The sequence below is a fragment of the Cryptomeria japonica genome, chromosome 7 (assembly GCF_030272615.1).
Source record: "Cryptomeria japonica chromosome 7, Sugi_1.0, whole genome shotgun sequence".
Lineage (NCBI taxonomy): Eukaryota > Viridiplantae > Streptophyta > Pinopsida > Cupressales > Cupressaceae > Cryptomeria > Cryptomeria japonica.
The window spans coordinates 164,971,839-164,998,165 of record NC_081411.1 but is presented as its reverse complement, the minus strand read 5'-3'; the positions used below and the strand labels follow the sequence as shown (position 1 = coordinate 164,998,165).

General features: G+C 37.3%; 1 protein-coding gene across 2 annotated transcripts in view; it reads right to left on the bottom strand.

The window, feature by feature from the left end:
• Nucleotides 1-3,735: 3,735 nt before the first annotated feature.
• LOC131055084 (type II inositol polyphosphate 5-phosphatase 15) overlaps nucleotides 3,736-26,327 on the bottom strand; it is a 120,766-nt gene continuing 98,174 nt past the window's right edge. Inside the window, exons 10-11 of one of the 2 annotated variants that reach the window (XM_057989727.2) lie at nucleotides 5,479-5,851; nucleotides 3,736-4,803 (exon numbers count right to left, since the gene is read on the bottom strand). In XM_057989727.2, the coding sequence (XP_057845710.2) occupies nucleotides 4,462-4,803; nucleotides 5,479-5,851 (715 nt within the window). In that variant the 3' untranslated portion in view covers nucleotides 3,736-4,461. The remainder of the gene's footprint in view (nucleotides 4,804-5,478; nucleotides 5,852-26,327) is intronic. The other variant, XM_057989728.2, reaches the window with a different exon arrangement.

The window sequence follows — 26,327 nt, the reverse complement described above, 5'->3', positions numbered from 1 at the left end:
GGACCTGAAACTTACCTTCTCTATCTCGTTGTCCCAGAGCAGAACCTATAACATCCTTAAGTCGGCCTTAGCCACTACTCTTCCCCCACCTCACCCTACTCTCCCCCACTCCTCTATTTCTGCACTCTGTTGGGTTGATGGCACACCTCTCCCCTCTCTTAAATCCAAATGCATATATGCGTCTCTCATCGAGGCAGATGCCATTTTTCTTCACCTGAACAGATGTTGGGAACTAAAATGGGAACCAAAGGAATGGAAAGATAGGTTAGGTAAATTCTGGATGACTCAAAATGAACCTAAAAAACAATTCTTTGGCTGCAGACTGCTGTTAAATAAACTCCCCATTAAAGACAAGGAGGGTAACTACCTAAATTGCAAAATTTGTAGAGTACCAGAAACTGTGAAACATATCTTTTTTGATTGTCACTTTGCAAAGGAAATATGGAACTTGTTCGGTCTTAATCTGGAAACTAATTGTGTTGAAATCATAAATGTTGTTTTAGGCTACATTAAGGGTTGTAGGAAAACTGCAAATATCTTCTGGTCCTGTTTATCTTTAGAAGTTCTTTGGCTCATTTGGAAATACCGTAATGATGATGTCTTTAATAAGAGCACCAGGCACCTCACTGAGTCTCTTAGGAGACTCATTTTTTATACTGTTTCAATGTAGGTCACTGTGGTTATAAAGTTAGACTCAAAAAAGTTTGATAGATGGATAAAGGAAGGTGCCACCATCATTTACATCAGAGAGTTGTCCCACGGCTTCACATGGGAGAGAGATGAACCAAGAAAGGCCGCATTTGAGCAAGCACTCATGACCTTCATGAGACAGATGGACCGTAGACACCTACACATGGAGATTTCTCAGGAGGAAGCTAACTTGTTTCATGAGCCCACCTCACACCCCCACAAGCAGGACAAACTTGATGGCTGCATGGAAGTATGGCAGGATGGAAACATGGGTTGGGTGGCCTAGATCCCACCAGTGGGAGACAACTTTGCTCCAGAATCTGAAATCTCTTTTTCATAGTCCTTTAGAACTCTCTTTTTTGGTCTTTTTTGCTCATATAATTATGATGTAATTATTGTGATCATCTTCCCATAAGTGGAGGTGCTCGTGAAACTGTATATTTTTTGTGTATGCACCCTCCTACAATGCCTTGATGTGGCTAAACTCAGACATTCCTGATGATATGTAATGACTATTTGATATCTAATCCAAAAAAAAGTGCAAACCCTAGACCCCCTTTCCAAAAATAGAAAAAGCAAGATTCCCTAAAAAATGGGAAAATCTTTTTAAAAATAACTATTTCGGGGGTTGTGCTTAAAGTGCCAAAAACAAAACTTCCTAAAAAATAGGAAAAAGAAAAAAAGAAAAACTTTCCAAAAATAGAAAGTTGTCCAAATTGATCCAAATCAATTGCAATTTTCGTCCTTCAGATTTTCTAAGCACATTGATAGTGTCAATACCCTGTTTTGACCATGGTTTGCTCAACCAACCTATGACTCTTCAAAAAATGACAAAATTGGGGCCGAGAGGTTGCAAGGCTCTAATAAAACCTTGAAAAGCGAAAACAAGGAGGGCCCCCATTCTCAATGGGGTGATGTGTGAAAAAGATCACAACAACACCCTAAGGCTTTAACGATTGATCGGAGGTTTCAAGAACTACAAAGGACAAAGGATTTGGGTGATGAAGATGGAGTTGGCGACGTTAGGTATTATCAATGGGTTGGTTGCTAAGACGGGTAACAATTGCAGTTAGGTGTTTTACATTTCCTTTTCACCATTTCCATTTCGCACCTCGTTCGTACCTCTTTTCTTCATTAATTTCAAATTTGAGTGAGGCAACATTTTGTTGTCCATTTGCACCAAATTCGTTTCGCGTTTCATTCTTACCTCTTTCAAGTTCAAAACTTCGAATCTTTAAGGGTAGAATTTTCACTTTCATTCGTACCAAGTTCGTTACCTCATTTCATTAATACCTCTTCCAAGTCTTTAACTTTCCAACTTCAAGGGCAAGAATTTCACCTTCATTTGTACCGGATTGATTTCATGTTTCATTTGCACCACTTGCATTTTATGAAGTCTCAACTTGGAGAGGTGGAATTTTCACCTTCATTTGTACCAAATTGATTTCATGTTTCATTCGTACCTCAATCAAATCTGGATTTCAAAGCTCTCATCAGTACAAACTCAAAATTGCTAAGCAATCATTCATCAAGATCAATTTTAGCAAAGTCAAGCCTTAGGCTATTTTCATCTCAAAATCCCTATCTAGCCTATGCTATGAGGTCACATCATCTATCTTCCTTGAAAGTGACCCTAATGATTCTATTTCTTGCAAATTGACAACTTTCAGCAACACTCACCACCTTAGCAAGGTTGGCAACACAACCTCAATCCTAACTTAACAAGACATTCACTTCTCATTAGCAAGGGCTAATAGCTACTAAACTCGCCAAGCCAAGACGACCTAACCAAACACTTACGCCTAAGAAAAAAGTGGGGGTCCCCATTTGCAATGGCGAGATGTGTGAAAACGTCAAAACAGGTTGGTGCCTCTAATGGCTAGTGCTCATGAATTGAATGAGGGATTGGAGCCTCTAATGGCTAGTGCTCATGAATTGAATGAGGGGTTGGAGCCTCTAATGGAGAAGATCCCACAAATTGAATGAGGTGTCCGTGCCTCCAAGAGGTTGAGTCTACAAAATTTGTAAGAGATTATTATATAAGCAGGTAATTTGCTGTAGTTTTCTTCTATAAGAATTTCTAAGTAAATATTGTGTTATTGTGTTCTTCTAATGTACATGATTATTGAAATTGAGTAAATAATGCTATTGTGATCTATAAGTTTAAATTGATAAAAGTTTTTGGAATGTTTTGAAATTGACAAATAAACCTTAAGATAAAAAATAAAAGAAATGAAAAAGAATTATTTATGAGCAAGTGTATTATTTAGATTAAGATAGTTCAGTCAAGTGTATTATTTAGATTAAGATAGTTCAGTCTTCTTTTTCTGAACTTTCAGCAAGCTCCTGCCACGGGTTTGTCTTAGAAACAACCTGCAAACGTCAAGTCCTTCACAGAAATATCTTGGAAATGCTGTCAGAGTTTCTGGAACATTCCCAAGAAGGATCAACTGATTCTGAAAAAAAATCAGGGTGAAACATGAACCAGGATCAGTGCCAACACTGTTTTGGTTTAAAAACAAAAGGGGGTTTTAAGAAATACTAGTAACATAGGATTCAGATAAGGGAATATCACTCAATTTTCTTTCATTTTTTGAAATATTTGGCAAACAAAGAACTGTGAAGTTATTTATTATAGCATCTTGAAATCATGTAGGGAAATTCTCTGCAAAGATCAGCATTTGCAAAGAAAAAACTCCAACAAACAGACTACAGAGGAATACATATAATTTACTAGTCCTAGTAGTTTTCTTTTAACATGCACACACCAGTTAGTTAATAGGAGTTCTGTTATTGCTCTTTATGCAGAGTATGAAACAAAATAGACAACGAATGTATCAGAAATTTTAAAACTAAAAACATGTTCCAATTGATTACAACTAATTACATAAATTATCTTTTAAGACTGTAGAAAAGCAAATAATAAAGTGTGACAAGTGAGGAAGATATAGAATTTGATATGTATTACTAAGAGAAATTAAATGGCGTCAAGCTTCAAAACCAATAATGAGTCATCAAAAGCCCACTGTAACTTGCTCATTGCAGTAAATAGGAAATTGGGCAATTTATTATAAATTAGAAGTTGATCACTTCTCCTGGCTGATTCAATCTGCCCAGCCATATGACAACGGCTTATGCTTTCTCATGGATTAATATCCAATATGTTTTGAGTTTTACTGTGGGAAAACCCAAAATGCCAAATATTAAATAATAAAAAAAAATTATTTGCATTTATGAGAAAAAATAACACAATTTTCTCCAATTGCTTTTGCAGTTCTGCTTTATTGTTGTTTATCTCTTGCTTCCGTTTTGCAGATTCAGCTGCGCTTTTTGGAGACTCTTCCTCTATAAAAGGGTTTGGGCCCCCTTTCAAAAACCCACCTTTACCCATTTTCAACAACGTATACTCGTTGTCTTCAATTTGTTAATGGAGAGAATTTCTCCAACCATACACGGGAGTTTCTTGCATGCTTGCATGGATTTTTATCATCCATAATGGAATATTAGAGTAAACAACTAAGATACAGATGACCAATGCACACTCTACTGATTGTTATCAATACATAAAACCTGTTGAAAATTCTTAGGCTGATGATCCGAACCGAACTCCTACAAATTGGTAGGATGGGGTCAATAAAAATAAGTATATTCATTCTGCACACTGGTGGTTGAAGGCTTTCAATAGTTACATTAATAGGATACACTAAAAAGCTTCCTGAATGGTATGCACATGGTGTTGATAAAAGTGATGTAGCATATATGACTACATTTTCAACTAATGAAATCATCTGGAATCAGTTTCGTGCTTAATTCAGATTGATGAAAATCTGATCTTTGTAATACATTTGTTCGAATTTTCTCATCCTCGCCTATAGATAGAGACTGAACCTTGGATGACACACAGTGACAAATGCAAATTCGATGTTGTTTGGTTTTTGATGAAACATTTCCTCTAACATTGATGAGGAGCACCACTAACTTGTCTCTTTCATCTTCACACCATGAGTTTCGGGGATGTCCATCTACATATTCCTTCTGTGTAAGAAAATCCTCATGGTCCACGCAAACTTCAATGGTCTCACCAGGGCAAATGATTCCAGAAGCTGGAAAAACCTGTGTATCATTACAATCTGTTAAAAAATGGAAAAATACGCTAGTTGATAGATCAATGTGGAGCTGAGTATTCTCATTTTATTTAACATGTTAACTTCTAAGGCAATATTTTCAAGCATATACTAACGTACCAGAACCAGCAGATTATACAAGTCCTGATTAATGTAACATAAATTTAATGAAAACTAAAATAAAAAATTTGTTTCATTAAGACTATTGTCATGTAAAATGAACACTTGAAATTTGATATGACTATACCATTCAAACGCACCCATATGAATCTTAAGACACTTCATATACAAATGCTGATATGCGGCATGAACTTTAGTACATCATACAGAACAAGTCTCACATACATAATCCTAAAGCACTTTGAATACAAATGCTGATAGCCGTGTCATAAAGAAATATATGCTCCTTATTCTGCATGAGAAAGTAAAGTTCATACCATATATATCAGCATTTGTAAATAAAGTGCCTTAGGACTCATATAAATATTACATATGCTACTTATTCTGCATGATAACCGAAGTACATACCACATACATCAACATTTGTATATAATTGACTTGGGATTCGTATTGATGTTATAGGCATGTTGAATCTCGGTTGTTCGTTTCACATGGCAATAGCGTTGATGAGACTTTTAACTGAATATAAGTGACCAGACTTTACCTGCAGCCACCGTGAAAATCCAAAGCAACCTCTCACAGAAGCATTTCTCAGAGGAATACCATAGGTTTGGCCACTGCTGACAGTTTCCTCACCTTCACAGATAATGTCAAATACCGCTGTATTCAACCTGGATGTGTTTGTTAACCTCAGAACAGATGAATCACAATCTTGCAAAACTATATTGTTTGTGCTGACAACAACATCTGGGATATCATTTGAATGTTCTAGAAGACCTTTAATTCGCGTATTTAGGTGAATTAGATCCCCATATTCTCTTCTGCGAATTTTTTCATCTATGCATGCAACATTAACCTTGAACATGCTTCTTACAGGCTTATGATCACTACTGGTGACATCCATGCATGAGTCATACCTGGAGGCAAACAAGTTCCATAAACAGTTTTTGAATCTGTTAAAAAAAATCACTAAAAATTATCAATAATGTGTTGCATCATAGACTGCAAAAAAAATTCTTCAACTTTAACAGTAATTTCATTGGGTATCAGAACTGTTAGGATTACAGGATAAAAATCAATCTTGAAATTGATAAAATGGTATAAAACATGCCCAAACATGTTTAAAATAATGTCCCTTCCATATAAAAATGACCGGAAGATGCATAAATTGCAACTCGACACTATTTACCTTACGATAAGCTTTTGTCAGTCTAAAGATGAAGCAAAATTACCATTCATTTTCATGAGCTAAATAAGCTTTTGTTAATTCTAATAAGTGTATTGTTCCTGAATGCGTCAATAAGTTAGACGCATGTATCTCCAAAACCTATGACTGATGATGATGCCATCAAATTTGCCATCTTACACTTGGGAAGGCACAATGCATAAATTGCGGTACCATAAGATAATTACCCAAGTTCATAGTTCAATTGACACATGAAGTTTGATTGAAAGGTTTGATAAAGAAAGATGCTAAAGTTCATTTTTAGAGAGTTGCCCCAATTGAAGAAAGAAGGATCAATAGACAAATATGTGGAGGAATTCCAAAAACTGTGTAATGGTGCCTGATGTAACAAAGAATATTAATTGTCCTTTTCATAGAAGAATTAACCAAACCTTTTAGGGTTTTGATTAGGGTGTTTGATCCATTGTCTCTATCTCTACAAGAAGCTATTAGTATTAAAAGAACCCTAGATTTGGAGACTACAGATCCCAAGCATAAATTTCACTAAAGGATTGATTCCATCTTTGAACCAATCAAAGGAATTTTAATAAAAGGAAGAACCTTACGCACAACTACAAAATAAAACACAACCAAAGGCAAAGAATATGTGATAAAGAGTGAACTCGAGAGGAAGAGTTTGTCTATTAATTGCACAAAATCTCAATAACCTAGTCATCCTTGTATGGACAAGGGAAAAATTAATTATATTTAGGTAAGTTTCTAGGAAGGAAGAAAAAGCGGGACCTAAACCAAATTCAAATAGTGGAGGAACACACACTTCTCTTTTAGGAGCACCAAGATACCATCTTTCAAATTTCAAGGGACTCTATGCGGAAGTAAGATTTTAGTACTCCATAGTGAAGCTACTCATTACTACTATAGTGTTGTAAATTGTAACCCCTTACAATTTCACACTCCGTTTTGGGCCTTTGCTTTAGTGTGCCTCCTCCTAGGTCATTTTCAACCTATTTTGACCTTTCTACATCCAAAATATTGTCTTATGCTCATTTGTGACCTGATCTAGTGTCCTGCACCTGTGCAGTCCAAACTTGCCTCTGTTCCACCCATTTTTGGGTGCCCGAAGGGGCCCAATTTTGAACTTCTCAGAGTGTTGATTCCTATCACTTGTGATCCAGTCTCAAAATTTTAATATAAATATTCAAAGTTGGCCTAAAAGTTGAAATACCTTGAGAACCCTATATAAAGGCATCATTTCTAATTCATTTGATCATCCACACATAACCTATCATTCCAATTCACAAGCAAATATTATTCTCCAAGAGTAGATATGAATAAAAGAAGCATCAAGATACAACAAGTTGTCTTCAGGTATATTTTCATGATGGATTTTGTGATGATTTATCATGGTATTACATCAACACTTGGAGGATTTATCTAAAGAGCATTGCATCATATACTAAAGGTATAATCATTTTATTTCAGCACTTCAGTTCAACATTTCATTTCAAATCTAGCTTTTGCTTTGCAAGGGTAAGCTCTTTTTTTCTATCTATCATTGTTGTAGAGCTAATTCCAACTTGGGGTTTGACTCGAGAAAACCCCTATACAACCCAACACCATTTTTCTCTCCTTTTTGTGTGTAGGATTCAAATCTAATAGAGAAGGATTACAGATTCATAAAGTATAGACAAAGATACACCTTGGACACTGTTCAAAAGTCTAAAGTGTCTTAACACTTTTCCAAGGAAATTTCAAGGAGATAATCTATGTAACATCCTGTTCCGGAATTTGTTCACGATATATGCATCAAATAACTTGAGGACTAGGAGGCCTAGCCACAATTCTATACTTTCAGGTAGACACAAGTTCCTTTCTGATCCCTATTTCTAGATCTGTTTTCTAGCTTCTTGTTTATGCTGATTACTATCAATTTTGTATCTTTAGACCTAGTTCTCGCATTTTCATATTTCAATCATTATCCAATTAATCAAATCAGAAACTCCCAAGGGTTTGTAGTTGGGCCTATTTAAGTTGTTCTCCAATGTACTTGATGGGATTGGGTTTGATCCCTAGTTTGCATTCTACATTTAGACCCCATTTTTCTACATTACAACTACATTAATGAATATTTAGTAGCTATGAAAGGATTTCAAATTGAAGACTTTGAAGGACTTGATGTGACTTGTGTTACCGATTCGATCAGATTCCCCTATACCCATATGGATTTGATTTGGGTCCAGTTTTGGTCCTGATTCACCCTTGGGTTCACCCAACTTGCCTTGGGAAAACTGAGGATGAACTCAAAAGTACACAAGGGGCCTCACAACGCTTGGGCCCCAAAATGTAACAAAAAAAATATTAAATGCATTTTGTGGGAAAAAAATCCTTAAAGCATCAAGTCGCCCTAAAGTGAGCATTACACATTTTTCAATTCATTTAACAATCACATGAGAATTGACAAATAAATTAACAAAATTCAAATCCTTTCATTGTCAATGAGCATTCATATTATATAAGAATTATAACAAAATGCCCAAAGGCTCCAAGCTTTAACCATAAAATGACAATAACATAGAAAACATATGGCTGTCCCTAGTAAGTAGATGCAATTGGTAGGCCGTAGGTCTATATCGAAATCGTAGCTTGATTTTGAGTCATTGCTAGTATTCTAGGTTGTCTTAGGTAATGGAATGCCAAGTCCTCGAAACATTTCAGGTCAGAGATAGTGGTGTGTCCCTAGGGAGCATTGCTTTTTATGCATAATAAGGGGTTGAAATGTTGTTTCTTTTTTATTTTTTAAGTTGTGGGGTTGTTAATTTGTAATGTTTCTTATTTTAGGTTCATTCAAAATAGCCGGTGCTTCTAGTTTAGTTGCCCAATGTTGAGAGTTCATTTAGATTTGATGCATCACCTCTTTGATGACATACAACAATGATTGAACAACTTCCTAGTGGTGGGGGTTATTTTCGACATTCTAGCCAATGTGAAAAAGAGTATAAGAGCTCATGCTCTCGAGTGAAAGCTCACTTATGGACTAATCCTAGCTAAGGAATAAGAGTTTGTCCTAGGCCAAGTTAAAAGGGTTGCCAAAGATTCAAATATTGTCTTATATTAAAGTATAAGAGGATGTTGACATGGTAAGTAATAAATCAAAAGAAAGAGCCCATCCTCTTGCCAATAAAATCTTGTACTAAACTCCTAGTGGTTTATCACAACTGGCTAGTCCACATCCTTTCATGCCTTTGCCACCATCTTGTGGACAATGTATCACGTAAAAGAGGCCCATTGGAAAATGCCTTCAAGAATGAAGCGAGGCAGTTTTTAGATGAGAGCGTTGCTCATTACATTTATGGCAATGGTCTTCCTTCCAAACTCATTAGATCCCCATATTGGCAAGATATGATGATGACCCTTTCTAATGCACCTTTTGATTATGTTAGTCTTGCGTATGAAATGATTCAAACCATCTTATTAGCAACGAAAAAGGCTTCAAAGAGCCATCATTAAAAATAATTAAGGATACATGGCCCGAAATAGGTGTCCATTTTTTATGTATAGAAACATTGCAAAAATAGACCTTTGATCAATGTCATAGTAGTGTCCTCTAAATGGGCAATGTTTTTCAAGGCAATGGATTGTGAGGGGCAAGCAAAAGATGCAACTTTCATTGCTAATATCCTCATAGAATCCATCGAAATGGTGAGCTATGGAAATATTGTCAAAATCATAATAGACAATGCTAAAAATTGTAGGGCAATTGGTTCTTAGTGGATGGTACATGTGGTCACATTGTTTAGATACCATGTGCAGTTCACTCATTCAATTTGACATCACAAAAGATTGGCATAGAAATTTAGTGGGTCAAACAAATCTATATGGAGACTAAAAAGATTGAAATGTCTCTAACTAATCATCATACACCACAAGGAATCTTCAAGACCTTCTCCAAGTTGGTGTTGTTGAAGGTAATTTTTTTTTTTTTAAATATATTTTTGACTTTTTATTTTTAATTGTTGATATGTGAAATGTATTTTTTACACCAAGTTAGGTTGCTGAAACTCAATTTGCACCTCCCACAATTGTCTTAAGACAACTTGTGAAGGTGGAAGATGCATTGAGTGTTGTGGTCATCAACAGCCTTTGGAGTGTATGGAGGCAATCTGTTGACGTGTATTTTGTACACAATCATACACAGAATAAAATACCCAAGGGTACCTTATCCTCTCTTGAATAAAGCCTCTGATTGCTGAAGATGTCGCAAAAAAGGATCAATCAGGATGACTCCAAGCTTCTTCGATGTAGGCTCTCTATGTGTGGATAAGCACCAGTGGTTGTTGTGAATGCTGTTTCATCAAGGGGCCTTACGTTTTCCGAGCTGCAGGAACAAAATTTCCTAAAACTAACAAGTTCTCAAAAAAGATCAAAAGGTAGGGTTTGCAAGAGATGAATTCTAATCTAATCCTAAGAATGACTCAATGTAGGCTAGACTTGGTAAGATTCTACCAATTTCAATATTGCCAAGGGATAACAACTCTACTGAAATTGATGCGATCTTCTAAGTTGACTAATGATTTTCCAATTCATCAAGAATCATAGATACTACCATGAAGGTACATATCAATAGTTCAATAATGATTGAAGGTTTAAGCAATCCAAATATCTCCAGTTGACCACACAAGGCGTTCTTACAATCAGTAAGAAGCTAGTGGTTTGGAACGTGAATCTCACCAAAGATCAAGCCCAACGCTTAGTCCTTCAAACTTAAATACTTCTTCGACTGAGAATGACTCAAGAAAATAAACAACCATGAAGATAGCCACAAGAATTGCAATATAACTTCAATATTTTATTGATCTCAAAGCCAAAATAGACAACAATTGTTTGAAATTCTTTCTTCAAAGCTCAATCTTGCTACAAAATAACTTTCTTCTCTCTAAAATCTGATTTCTAATCTCTCATCTAATATCTAATATCTTCTTTCTAATTTCTAATGACAAAATGAAAATGAGTGAGGGTATATATAGCATCCTCAATTACAATGAACGGCCCAGATCAAAAGAAGATCAACGGCTGAGATTCTGACACCTAAACCCTAATTAGGGTTTATTACAAAAAGTTCCCCTTTTAGTTGAACAACATTAAATGCATAGCCAAATATTTAATTGGCACAAAAATCTAGGAAACATAGACCAATGATAATTAAGGTGCCACATCATTTATAACAACCTCTTCTCTAGAACCTTATTCCCTTTCCAATGCTCTTTCTTAGCATATGCAATGAATCTAGACACAATTCCTTCAATCTCAGCAATAGGAATCTCGGGAAGATTCCTCATTCGTTCCTCCAAGTGGATAACCTCATCAAAGGCTTTGAGAAGAGCCGCATCCCATCCAGGTTCGAGTTCCTTGATTTTCTCAATCAGGAGCATAGTAGCGAACATTTGATCCCTTTGCTCATCTGTGATAACATTCTCATCTTTGCAAAAGATGACCTTGACCTTTTCTTCCAACTCTTGAAGATCCACATCTGTCTCAACTTCAATTCTCCTGGTAAGAATAGTACATCACACCTCAAACACCTTGTCCTGAATTGGATGGATGACTTCTTCAACTTGATTGCATTTGGTGTTGATGTCTTCGAAAAGAACTTCCTTCATCTGGAGTAGAGTTGACCACTGGAGTAAATTATGAGCTCCTCCATCCATTATCTTTTCTTGTGCTAAGATCTTCCTTGGTGTTTGCCTGATTACTTGTAGAACAGGAATGATAACATCTCTAGTGTGGGCAAAGGCGGCTACTGTTATCATTAGGTTGTGGATGATCTCAAGGACCTGGATAGCTTGGTGGATTGTTTGCATCATTCTTGTTGCAAATTCAATGGCAACTGTGTGGGATTTGTCAATCCAAGATCTCATAAGCTGAACCAAACTCTTGACTCTCTCTGCCTCGCCAACTGATTCAAGGGGAAGTGCCTGCACAGGAGACACTGCTGGATCCTGACGTCCCAAGGGCTGATTGAGATGGCTAAAGTAGCCTCTCCAAGCACCGACCTCTCGCTCAAGCTTTCTATTTTTTTCCATTTCTTCCTTAAGTTTATCTTTAAGTGCCTCAAATGAATTGGTTGCTTCATCCATTGCCTGCTCGGTGGTAAGTTGACCAAGCTCAAATGTTTCTACATCATATTCTTCTGCAAGGATCTCACCTTCATACTTGTCCACTGCTGGTGTAGCTATTTGCAACTTCCTGGACCTTGTCTCATCTCTGATCGTCTTGGACATCTTGGTGGCCTTCTTCTTCTCTGTTACTTCCTGAGAATTTCCTACAAGGCTCTCTAAGTCAATTACATTATCTTCATCCTCAATCACAATCACCCTTGTTAGTCTCTCCTTCAACCAATCTGGAATGGCAAATCTTGTCTCTCTAACTTGTATCTCTTTAGGTAATGGCTCTTCTTTTCGGAGAGGAGATGTCACTTCATCATCATTCTTGTCTTCATGTAGCTCATTGACTTGGGGAGATTGACTTGATGAACGTTGAGATGCCTGCCCTTCCTCGTGTTTGTCATTCTGTACTATTGATTCCATAGATTCCTCGATTTCCGGTACCTTCTTTTCTTGTCCTACAACTTGACTCGTCCTTTTTTCATGTCGAGAAGATGTACCGGATGAGCGATCTCGATTGGCCTCTTGCTTCTTCTTGGAGGGTTCCCTTTTCTCAGGTCTTTCTTTCCTCTTCGCGCCTCTAGGATGAGGATTGCCTTCACTTGCGCTTCTGGGATGAGGATTGCCTTCGCTTGCGCTTCTGGGATGAGGATTGCCTTCGCTTGCGCTTCTGGGATGAGGATTGCCTTCGCTTGCGCTTGCTCCTCCTTCTCCCGGCCTTTCCTCCAAAGTAAAAGTCATTGGTATGTTCTGTTCTCTCAACTTTTGATGTTGTACATCTACCCATCTACGAATACATGACAAAACTAGAGCCATCAAAGCTTTTAAGTCCAAAACCTCAGGCTCGTTCCAATCTATCCTCACTACCTTGTCTTCTCTATCATAGGATGACTGGAGATGTCTACCACTGTCCTAAGCTTGATCGGCCACTCTGTAAACTTTGCATCTCCTGATAAAATCTAAAGGCAATCTGGAATGCATCTTTCTTTTTACTTCTAGATCACTTGAGAGATTCATCCAAAAGTCCTCTACCTGACATTCATGCCTGTACTTTCTACCAACTGTCTCTTCTATATACCCATAAGGATCGAAATTCTCCCTCAAGGCAAAGAATGAAAATGAATATAAGGCCAACTCCCTTTCTGCATCATCTAAGGCCAAAGCATTAGGACATACCTCAACTGAATTCCCTAGTATGATAGGCACAGGAATTCCATTTCCATGCCTGTGTCTGAATGCCTTTGCATAAGCCGCCAACTGCCTAGTCACCTCAAGTAGCACTATCCTGTCTGTCGGATATCTCGGCAACATATAAGGAGGTGAAGGACACCCATGAACTCTAATATATGTAAACTTTTGGAATTGGATGAACTAAGCACCATACCTCTTTACAAGCTCTTGTGCATCTTGAGATAGCCGATTGTGAATCCCACCTTGCAATGTCCTGGTGATGTTCATCGTGAAGGTATCATTGACTAACTTGTAGTCACTTCTTGGTGGATGATGCAAATGAACATAAGACTCACATACTTTGACTTCCCCGGGTCCTCTCCCAATCACTCCTCTGTGAGGTAGTCCTGCATATTCGAAACTCCTGATCAAGGCATATATGACGTATGAGCTCATGTGGAAGGACTTGGTAGCCTTCAGTCTCCTTAACTGCACGTCCAAGCAATGGCTAATAATTCTAGCCCAATGAATCATTCCTTTTCCTTGAACTATCACTTGGATGAAGTAGAACATCCACTTCTCAAAATAGAAGGCCTGAGGAGCCCCTGTAACACGATTGAGCAAAGTTATCAAATCTCTGTACTCCTCCTGGAAGTCGATCCCATGTGGTGTGTTGGGGATCTTGCTCAGGCGAGGACGACTTTTGAGTAACCAATTCTTATTGATGATGCTCAAGCAAGTGTCTGGATCATCTTCATACATGGACTTGGCTCCTTCTAAGCTTTTGTAAATCATATCTTTATGCTCTGGAAGATGGAGAGCTTCACTTATAGCCTCTTCTGAAAGGTAAGCCAAAGTGTTCCCTTCCTTGGACATGATTGATCTTGATTGTGGGTCATAATGGCGAGCACACTCGATCATCAGCTCATGGCACTGGACTGCTGGAGGGAAACCGGCCGCCTTGATGATGCCACTTTCAATTATTCTCTTTGCGATAGGTGATGGTTTTCCAATGTACGGGACCTCTCGAAACTTCTTCATACTGAAGTTTCCCAAGTTGGTATCTCCAATGTTGCTCCACTTTGACACGATCTTGGTCTCCAATTCTTCATTCCTTTGATCTTCCTTCATGAGAGCTGGACGACTAGTGGATGCTCCTGCCTTTGGGGTCGCCATTATGACACCTACACAACATTTCATAATGAGTAATATATCTTGCAACGTAGGAATATAGAGTAGAAAGGAAGATTCAAGATTTTAATTAGGAAACTTCATGATAAATCTTGAGTTATCATTTCCTAATTAACTACGCAATTTTCAAAACTTGAAGTTCAAAATTCAAAACTTCAACATTGGGACTAGGATGATCTCGCCATACCTCCACTTTGAGAATTAATTCTAAAAAACGATGCAAAAATAAGGTGAATTTTAGCTAGGCGAAATGTAGATTGAAGTCCTCCTTTTAGCAAAATGCACCTCCTTTAGTCCTCACAAGCCTCAATTCCACCACCTTTAGTCTTCAACGCTTAAGATAATTTGCTCCAACTAAACCAGATTTCGCACTTCTTCCTTGCTCTTCCAAATCGCACTTGAAATAATGAGTGAATGATGGATTAAAATCGCTCAACACACACCTATTATATAGGTGCTCACCACTTCATTTTCCCATAGGCCGACTTGGCAAAATAGGCCAAAAAATAAATAAATTTGCAAAAACAAGAGGCCGACCTAATAAAATGGACAAAAATAATACCTCAAAGCGCCCCATTTTCAATTTTAATTTAATAAAAAATTAATTTTAAATGCCTTTATAATTAAAAAATTTCGATTTTTTTTCTAAGGCTCAAAATTAATTTATTAAATGCTCATGCACCTTTATTAAATGCCAATTTAATTAAAATTTCTAAAATATTTTGAAGTTTTTAGCGAATTTGGCATCTAATGCGATTTGGAGGATATTGGCGCCCAAGCATGGTAAAATAATGAATGTTAATAACCTCGCTCTGGTCCCTTGGAGAGGGACAAGAGCGCTCTTTCATTTTAAGCCTTGTATTCCTTGCTTTCACGTTCAAAACCTCATCCTTGGCGTCCAAAATGGCATCGTTATTTGGAACTTCGTGTTTAATTCATTCGATCCTTAGGAGTGTGCCTTAGAACATTTTCGCCCTGGTCCCTTGGTGAGGGACAGGAGCGATTTTGTCTTTTGTCCTTGTTCTTTATCTTCCAAATTGCCAATTCATGTTGTGGGGTAAGCAATGATTTCCTTCGCCCATTCTATGCATGCTTAACTCCTTTTTTCAAGGCAAAATAGACTTTCCCAAGATTTTCGCCCTGGTCCTCCAGTGAACGATAAGAGCGATTTTTGCAATTGAGCCTAGGATTGTCAATTTTTGGAAGCAATTCCTTGTTCACCATTTTTAAAAGGGCATTTCTCATCCTACACCATCTTGCCTTGACGTGATTTTGGAGGGAAATTGTTGATTCTATAAAAATCGCCCTAGTCCCTTGGTGAAGGACAGGAGCGCTTTAGCCAATTGTCATTAAAATTTGTGGTCCTTGTAACTCCATTTCACCCCGAAGCACTTTAAGTATCATTCCAAACTTGTGCCTTCGCCTAGGTTCGTCCCAATTTGGAGAGAAGAGATAGTCTTTTAGGTTTTTCGCTCTGGTCCCCTGGAGAGGGACAGGAGCGATTTTGCCATTATGAGCTTACCTGTGCTTTGCTAGCCTTCGAAATTATCTTCAATGGATCAATTACGCCCTCTTTCATTCACTTCAAACACGAGACTTGCCTTACCTTTGCAAGAAATTTGCCTTGTTAGAAAATCGCTCTAGTTCTTTGATGAGGTACAAGAGCGCCTATTGTCTTTTGGGTTGATTCCCTCCTTTGTGGCCCACTCAAGTTATATTCAATGGACAGAACACACTTCCCTTGACCTCTTCAAATCGTAAATCACTTTAACCTTGCAAGGATAATGCAAATTTGAAATTCAAGCTCCGGTCCTTCAGTGAGGGACAGGGGCGAATTTTGCCCTCTAGGCCAAATCGTTTCGCTTTTCATCTTGAAAATCCTTTGCTGGGGAAGATATCATCCTTTTACAAGCCATGAATGAGAGCTCAAGTCCGAGAAAGGTCCAAAAAGGTATGTATAAAGAAAAATCGCTCTGGTCCTTCAGGGAGGGACAGGCACGAATTTATCTTTCTAGACCAAAAGCTCCAACCTTTCATTGCTTTTAATTAAGCCTGGATGCTCTAACATGTGTAATTCATCTCTCACCATATCTCTGATGCTTCAACTTGATCAATCAAGGCCAGGAATCAATTGAATAAGTCTTTTCGCCTTGGTCCCTGGGAGAGGGACAGGGGCGATTTCTTCTTAAACCTTCAAATTTTATCATTTTCAAGTCTTCAAACTCCTTAAAATCATCAAGTTGTGTCCAATTAGCTCCCCTGGAGACCCTACACAAAACAAATTAAAAAAGTCAGAGACCAAAATGCACTAAACAACATTTTCGCCTTGGTCCCTGGGAGAGGGACAGGAGCGATTTCACCTTTTTAAGCTAAAATATCCATAATTTAGGTCTTCGATCACCTCACAAGGCATAATTAGGTCATCAGGAATCAGTTATCTTTGAAAAAGTGGTATGGTCCTTCAGGGAGAGATAGGAGCACTTTTTCTGTTTCAGGGATCATCTTGCCTCCAAAATTTTATCAAAATTTACCTAGGCAAAAATGTACAATTTTATCTTCAAAATGCTAATACTTAGACAAAAGTTGAATTTTCCCAAAAGAACCCTGACTAGACCTAACCTGAGACCTATTCGACTTCGTGACCGTCCTATCTTATTTCAAAAAGTCTCAATCTTCAGGAGGATGCGTGATAAGTTTCAAAATTAGACTGGAGTCGGCTTGAAAAATATCCAAAAGAAACCCCTAAGGCTTAGCCCTAGCTCAGACAACAACTCACTCACTCAAAATCCTAGAAGCAGAGAGAAGAACAGGCAAAACAAAAGCAAAAAGAGGGGGTCCCCATTTTAATGGGGCGATGTGTGAAATGGTCACAACACAATCAAACACAAAAAATGACCAAAAGTAAAAGCAATGATCCTAGATGATGAGTGGTGGATGCATGTGGAATATGTTGAGTTTCATTGAGCCCAATATCAACACGATTAGGTAATTGCAAAAATGTCGAAAAGGGGTAATTGCAAAAATAAGTAGAAGAGATTTTAATGCAAATAAAGCCAACACAAAGGAGCAGCACTAGAAGTCCCTTGGGAAGAAGTGAAGTTTGGTTTCTTGATGCCAATTGATGGAGGAAAATGTGAAGCTTTCCAAAGGCAAGGCTTATGATAGGGAGCATAGGTTCAAGAAAAGGGGTTTTAGTGTAGATCAGAATGGGAGAAGATTTGCAATCAGCAATGTTAATATTAAAGTGTCCACGAAGGTTCCAAAAATTTTCATCCCAACAAATCTCTTGAACTCAAAGGTAAAGAAGTTAAAGAAGAATGCTATGATAGTCAAATTTATCAAGATTTGGCCTTCACTAGAAAGGATTAAAAACCGGATCAATAAAAAATGACTATGCCCAACACCAGAAGTTAGCTTCCTAGAGTTAGGGTTTCTACAAATCATCTTTCAAGTGGAGTAAAATAGAGACAATGTATTGAAAAATGGGTCGTGGTTCAAGGGTAATGTAGATCTTTATATCCAAGCATGTTCTCCTAGTTTTGTACCTCAACCCAAGGTGACTAAGGAGCTTCCTTTATGGATTCAATTGTATAAATTGTCCGAGGAACTTTGGTCTGAAGAAATATTTAAATTGATTGGAGACTCTCGGCAAATATCCTTCTTGCTCCAATTTTTCCAGCAGCATTCAACACGCCTCTTGCACCAAAATATTTATTAAAATTAATTCGAGTAGTCCAATCAAGCATGTTGTCCAATTCTCGTATGAGCTTGGAGTTTGGTTGCAGGAATTGGAATATGAATGCCTTCCAATTAGGTGCTTCAAATGTCAGAAGATTGGCCATCTTGTAAGAAGTTACAGTTTTAACAAGGAGGCCAATGATTTGTGTGATGATTAGGAGAAGATGGAAGGGAAAATGATGCTTCAGCCTTCTACTGGTGACATGGAGCCTTGAACAAATTTGAGCCCTTTTAAGGTTTCTTCCATGCCTAATCAAAATATCTTTTTGGTGGAGTTAAATGTGATCAAGGATTGTGGACTAGAACTAGGAGAGATGGGGATTTCAAGTCCCAACAAGCAATTTGGAAACAAATTTTGAGGAACAAAAGGTTCATGCAAGCGATATTGAGGTTGTCACAACGCTTCTAGAAACCAAGGAAAATCAAGAAGAATGGAATGTCGCATTTAAAAAGGACAAGGAGGATGGGCACAAAGACCCATTTTCAAATTGATGCCAAGGGAGGTAATTGCAAGGGAAGGAAAACAAAATTCAGCAAAGTAAAAATGAAGGTTCTATAGGAAGTGGAAAATTGAATGCAGTCTTTGATGAGGAAATTTGTGAAAATCAGAAGGTGAGCACCTCCATAGCTCAAAATGATTGTGAAGATTATCATCTAGAAAAGTTTTGTGGCCTCAATGTCCTAGAGAAATGCTGCCTTTTAAAGTGGCTAATAGAAAAAGAAATTCTGGACATCGTTATTATTCAAGAGATGAAAATGGCTAGCAATGATGTAAAGGTGGCTCTTCATCAGATTTGGAGATTTGGGGAGTGACTGACAATGGATGTGAGAGGAAAGGCTAGAGGTCTTATAGTCTTTTGGAACAGGAATAGACTTTCTGGCATGTTGGTTACTCAAAATTCAAAATTTATCAATGTTAGATTTAAAGGTATGTTAAGCAATGAATCCTTTACGTTATCAAATGTTTATGGGCAGAATTCAGTAGGCAAAAGAGAAAAAGTTGAGAGGATCTGAAGGATTTTTGGGGAGAAATCCTTGATTCCAAGTTGGTTTTCGGAGGGGATTTCAATGCTATCTTATGTCCAGAAGAGAAATTGGGAGGTAAAGTTTCATATAGTACTGAGACTACAAAGTTTCAAAATTATGTGGAGATGTTGCCTTAGCTGACATTGCTCCCAAAGATGGATGGTTTACTTGGAGTAATAGGCAGGGAGGGGAGGAGAATATATTACGCAAATTAGACACATTTTTTGTTTCTTCTGATTGGATGAAATCCTTTGTGTTACTCTACTCTTAGGTTATGCATTTTCAAGATTTTGATAATTGGTTGATGGAGTTGACCTCAAATATTGGTAAGAAACCCCGAGGGTGCCCTTTTAAGATGGAAGCTTTCTGGTATGCACATTTTGGCTTTAAAGATGGCCTTGTTAAGAGGTGCAAGGTGGAGATAAAAGGTTGCCAGAGATTTCATCCTTCAGAAGAAGCTACAAGAAGTAGAAGGGAAAACCAAAATCTGGAACAGGGAGCTCATGGGGACTTTATTAAAAAAAAAAAACATAAGGTGGAAAACAATCTACAGAGTATGAAAATGGATATAAGCAAATATGGGATGAATGAGATGGCAGCACCAGATTTTTTTTCACTTGACCACTAATATTAGAAGACAAGTTAAAAATATTACTAGCATTTGTATGCCATTTAGAATTGAAGTGGATGATTTAGAGCATAAATCTGCAAAAAATCGTTTAAATCCCAATTTTTCATGTCATTTATGACAACGATTTAATCTGCAAAAAAATCTTGGGCGATTTTATTGAAAAAATTCACAGAAAATTGGGAGAAAAACTCAAATAAATCTGCAGTAATGATTTGTTGGGTATTCTTTTACTGATTCCTATCATTTGCACCTCGTCATTTGCGAATCAATTAGTTTAACTATGTACCTATCCACAACAAGTTAAAAATAGGTGCCTTCAAGGGATGTGGCATCTCTATGGAAAGAATGTGAATCCTTTGGGTTATATGTGAGGAAAACTTCAGTATGGTGTTTTTGCATGATATGGTAATTTCATGTGGAAGTCTCATGCTTCTTGAACCATGTTCTTGACGCTGAAGATATGTTGCGAAGGTTGACAAAGTTCATCAATGTGTATGACATGAGTTGAAAATTTGAAAGGCTTTGTGTACATATGCCAATGTCAACTATTGAACAAAGTATTTATTTTATGGAAGATGTGAAGTAGAGGAGAACTTTAATTCTACAGAAAGGAGATTAAAGGAATACAAATCCTCTGTAATATGTATTGAACTAAAATACATTTAGAGGTTGCAGTTATTTTTTAGTATATGATATGTATTTAACTCAAAATTTGATTTATATATGATGGAAAATAGTAATATGTTCTACAAATTTACTGTATGTGTATTTTTCAAGAATATTTTAAGAATTGTATATTTTCAAATGTTCGTTAAATTTGCCGATTTTTTACCAATTTTTTGCCGAGTCCCGAGTTCCCAAAAATTTTAGTCCAAAAGAGTTATTGCCGAGTAAGAGTTTTTCATATTTGATTTAGAGTTTATTAAATAGGAAGGCTTGACATTCTTCAAAGCCTTGTTAGATTCTTCTCCGTATGAAAATTTGGAAGCACATGAATATGTATTTAGCAATATCCCCAATGTTATTAACAATGTTCAAAATGAACAACTTATGGGTCCCTTTTCCATGGAGGAAAATGTCACGCTAATTTTTCCCTAGATGGTAAGAAAGCTCTAGGATTGGACAATTTTCAAGATGAACATTTTGTAATGTCCTACCCCAAATTGCACTTAAAATTTTCCACACTTCATTCACCCACTCAACTATATAGGAATTATGTCAAACAGTTGGCAAGCATTCACTGGTAAGGGGTATTACACTAGTTGCTCACTTTATTTTTGTCAAACAGCTTGCTTGCATTGGTTTTAGGAAAGTTTCTCGATGCAAAGTCAATGTTAATGCTTTGAGTTTTTTGGATAAAGGTATTGCAAACCGTCTTACATTTATATGCAGAAATAACAACATATAATTAACAAATTAATGGATATTTTCTTCCTCAGATCTATATGTGCTAAAGATGGATGGCAAGCTCAAAGATTTTGACCTGATTTAAACATCAGCAAACAGAGATATAATTGCATAAATCAGTCTTGATGCACTCAGAAAATGTTTCTTTATCACTCCCAAATTTTTACTTTCAGCTCAACAAGAAAAAGTCGAAGCCTTCACTGTATTAACAGAGACATAAATTGCTGCCTTAAAACAAATATCTGATCTGCAATGGAATTGATGAAAATCTGAAGCAAGTAATCAGAAAAAAAGTAGCAATGGCACCAAGAAATGACAGTTGTAACCCTACGACAATGAAGGCACCAAACCCTTGCCAAGCATTTATGCAGTTTCACGCTTGAGTAATAAAAATAACCCAGCACCAAGGAGATGGTACAGCCAGCAATGGTGAACCTCCAATGCCTCCGATCTACAATTTAAACTCTTCAATCTGCTCTCTTTCAACCTCCTGAATATCTTATCAAACTTTGGTGAATTGAATCCAATGAAGCACAATTATAATTTCTGAATGAGATTATCAAATTGAGTGTTCTTGGGTGATCTTTCACACCTGCAAATAGTGTTCTATTTGAAGGATTTTGTCCTCAAAAAGGTATTGCTTTCACAAACCAGCAAACCCTTGCTACACCTCTCCACATGAAACTTGCAAACAAGAATTAAATAAGCTCCAAATGAACCATTTTATAAATCTCCAAAGAAGCTTCCAGCAACTCAATTTACTTTCTCTCTTTTAATACTATAATAATTACTTGAAATTGGAGAAATATAATAAAGTGACACTTTTTAATTCTTTATTAATTTAAGTCACTTTAATAACCTTATAACTCCCTAACTTGGCACCCCCTTTATGGATTTTAATTAATCACTTTATGAGATTAAAATATTTAACTCTTTTAACCCCTTATAACCCCTTTCTCATAAAGTCATTTAATATAACTAATAATATTAAAGTCAATGCTTGATAAGACTTTAATAAATTACATTAAATCATTAAAATCTGATAAATGCTAATAACAGTTCATGAAATTAATCCTGCCAACTTTCTAGATATAGCCATGATGCCCACAGATCATCCAATGACTTACTATAAATAACGTCTGATCTAAAAATCCAAGTGACGTACTCAAAATAGTGTGCATCAAAGAGCCCTGAATGGTCTCAGGAAGGCATACCACAAATAAACTAGGACACTAAGCTAAAGAATACTAAAATAAGCACCAAAAGTTCAATTGAAGAGTCATAGAACACCCTAAGAAGGGTCCCCTAATCACCATGTTAGCCTACAGGGACCAAAGTCATATGCTAACCTATAGAAATAGTCGATGCCTAAAAATGGGATATTACAGTCTGCCCTTCCCAAAGATTGCTTGTCCTCAAGTAATCTACATCTACATACCAAACCCCCTACTACCTATAGCTGTATGTCGATCTGAATACCAGGATCCCACATCAAGCTCATAAATATGGCTCTACCAATCCGCTGTGCCACTCTGACATAACTGTCATCAATCTGCAGCAAACTAGGAAGCTGTCTATCTATTATGTAAATCCCTAGATCCCACAACCAAACTGGAAGTCCACCATTCTTAATACCTACTGACTTCCACTGTGCCATCTTGATATAATCATCACCATATCGAGAGGGCTAACGTAGCTCATATGGACTCAACCGAACCAATGTGTCAAGCACGTCACCACCTAAATCCCTAAATTTGTCAAACATAAGGAGAGGGATGCATCCCAAAGTGCTAGCTACACAAACCCACTCTCCAACTCTTGTAGATCTCCTACAAATATGATGAATTCCCATCATAGGTGCAAGATAATACATAATTGTTCCTTCTAGGCTACTGATATGGAACTGATCAACAGCCTCCAAATGGAAAATCCGATTTATGGGGATATAAATAATACTGCCAAGGTCATAGGGTGATAGAGTATCAAACCTTTGCCACTCTACAATGAAGAGATGATGCAACTTGTTGTGCTATGCACACCCCTCCCCCTCTCTTTTGACGGGGACCCCCTTCTCTGTAGCCTGTTTTGCATGAGAGAGCGAGTCTCCACCACTGAATCTCCACCGAAGCTCTTCCAAGCTTCATTTCCAAGCCACATCCTCGAGGGAATGTCAAAATTTGGCCTTATCATCGAGATTGTGAAAGGCACTTATTTTCATCTTCCTTCCCAAAGCTGAGAAAGTAGCGAAAATGCCCAGCTAAGCTTTATGTGGCATATTAAAGCATGAAAACAAATTCAAAGACTCAGCCTTTACAAGCTAAAACGACTTAAGCCTTGTGCCCGAAATTCCTCCAAATATCGAAAAATATCTCGAAGGGAGTGATGGCGCTGGGAAGATGAAAGCTTGAGCATCCATTTAGAAATGAAGCAAAGAATGATGAACTTGCCTCTTCATTATCGAGCCTTCAAAGGCAGATAAAAATACCGAAAATGAGGCTAATATTAACATTCAATGGGAAATGAAAGAGTAGGTTCAGGCACTTTGTTAGGTCGCTTGTGTATGGGGCCTTCTAAGTCTGAGAAAATGCTGAATGTTCAAATCGCTAAGATGCCAAAACAAAGCAAAAATGAAATAAACTTTGGCTGTAGAAACAGAATGTCTTCCTTACATCGGTCTTTAAATGTCGAAAGAAATACTGAAAGGTACTGGCCAAATCCTTTAAGCATCAAAACACGAAGGCCGATAAAAATACCGAAAATGAGGCTGATATTAACATTCAATGGGAAATGAAAGAGTAGGTTCAGGCACTTTGTTAGGTCGCTTGTGTATGGGGCCTTCTAAGTCTGAGAAAATGCCGAATGTTCAAATCGCTAAGATGCCAAAACAAAGCAAAAATGAAATAAACTTTGGCTCTAGAAACAGAATGTCTTCCTTACATCGGTCTTTAAATGTCGAAAGAAATACTGAAAGTTACTGGCCAAATCCTTTAAGCGTCAAAACACAGAGATCATAGCAAAGTCGTATCTTTTTTGGCCTTTAGAAACATCTTAGTTATCGTGAAATCGTGAAAATATCAAAAAGTAAAATTCGGTCAAAAGGAACCCCTTGCTATCATAGCCCATATAAATACCGATTTAAACCCCAAGTGACATAGAAGCGCATAGGTAAAGTTCGCTTACCTTCTTAAAGGCAAGACATTTTGCATGCACCAATAAAAATACCAAGCAAGAATGGTGAGTGTTTTAAAAACTAAAGGCTAAAATCAAAACATAAAAATAATAAAGTTCAGCATTTTGTTTTACAAAATCACGTCTTGCAAATGCCACAATTTTAGTGAGTCTCCTAAAGTGCCGAAATTTATACCGAAAAGGCAAAGTTAAGTTGGCACGAATGCAAATAGAGTTCATGAAGTTTAAGGAAAAGGGGCGTTTGTATTATTGCCTTTCAAACACCGAAAATGTGTTCATGTCGACAAGGGGAGTAAATTGCAAGTTTTGAATGAATGAAGTTTGAATGTTTCCAAAAACAAAGTCATCCTGAGATCACCAATGTATGAGGAAGGGAGTGGACCTTGAAGCATCAGTGTTCATATTTTTAGAATTTTATAATGTTGATTATAACAAACTTTCATTTTCACAAAAGGATATTGATAAATTTGATTTCCTCGCATATATGATAAGGGATGACTGATCACCGTGGGAGCCAAAAAGGGGCGATCGTTTGCAAGAGTGAATTACTTTGACGATGGGTGCCAATGAAGAACATACTGTAGGGCCAAATACAAAACAGAAGAACATACTACATGGCCAAATGCAAAACAGAACCGACGAAGGACGTGCCACTGACAACAAGTTGAAAGGTACAACCGCAACACAAAAGGACCAAAGTGATGCCATTTTTCAAGTCCTTGGAAGGCAGTGCCAGACACTCAAAATGCTACAAAATATCTAGAATCAAAAGAAATACACAATTGGAGGTAGCAGAAGATTAGTTTGTAAAAGCAAGTGCTTTATTGTAAAGTGACTACCTATGGACCCCATTGATGCAATTTAAAACAAAGGGAACACAAGTTAGTTATTTCCCAACTACCTGATTTGCAAGTGATTGAGAGCAGTTGTAGGTAGCTAAAGAAGTGGTTGAAAAGGGATAGCTAAGAAGTTATGAGAATTATTAGGCATGGGTTAAAGCTGTTAGCCTTCAAGAAGGCCGATCTCAACCATTGGATGGATTAAATCTTGGCCACTGATTCGTATTGTATAATCTATAAATGGCTTGTGCCTCTCTCTTTGTAAGAGTTAGATTAGAAAGTTAGTTAGAAATTTAGACAACTAGCAAATTAGGAGTAGCAGTAGAATATGACTGCTGGAAAGGAATTGTTGCAATGCTTCGAGTTGTACCTATGCATGCTAATTAAAACCTATAATGCAGAGCTGTGAGTATCGACATTCAAATACCAAGACACAAATATTGTCGTTTCCTTTGCACCAGATGCTTTCGCTTGGGTGTTTGGTATTCCAGATGAGGGCAAGGAGGTGGACAAGAGTGCCACGAAAATGTAAGCCGAGAGGAAGACGTTGTTTAGCCCTTATTGTGAGGTTGGTAAACTTGCGAGTAAAACAAGGATTTCCCACACGTATTAACTATTCATGTAACAGAACATTCATATATCAAAGCATAAGTAACAACAATAAACAACAATACTAGAAGAATGATATCTTTATTGAATTCTCAAGAATATGCCAATACAATACCATCCTTGCCAAGGTTCCATCCGAATCATATATAGACTCAACGGTTGGACAAGTTGCCAACCGTCACTAACTACCAACTACCCCACGGGAACCTCTCGGCGACTCAACATAACCAAACATAAACACCCATC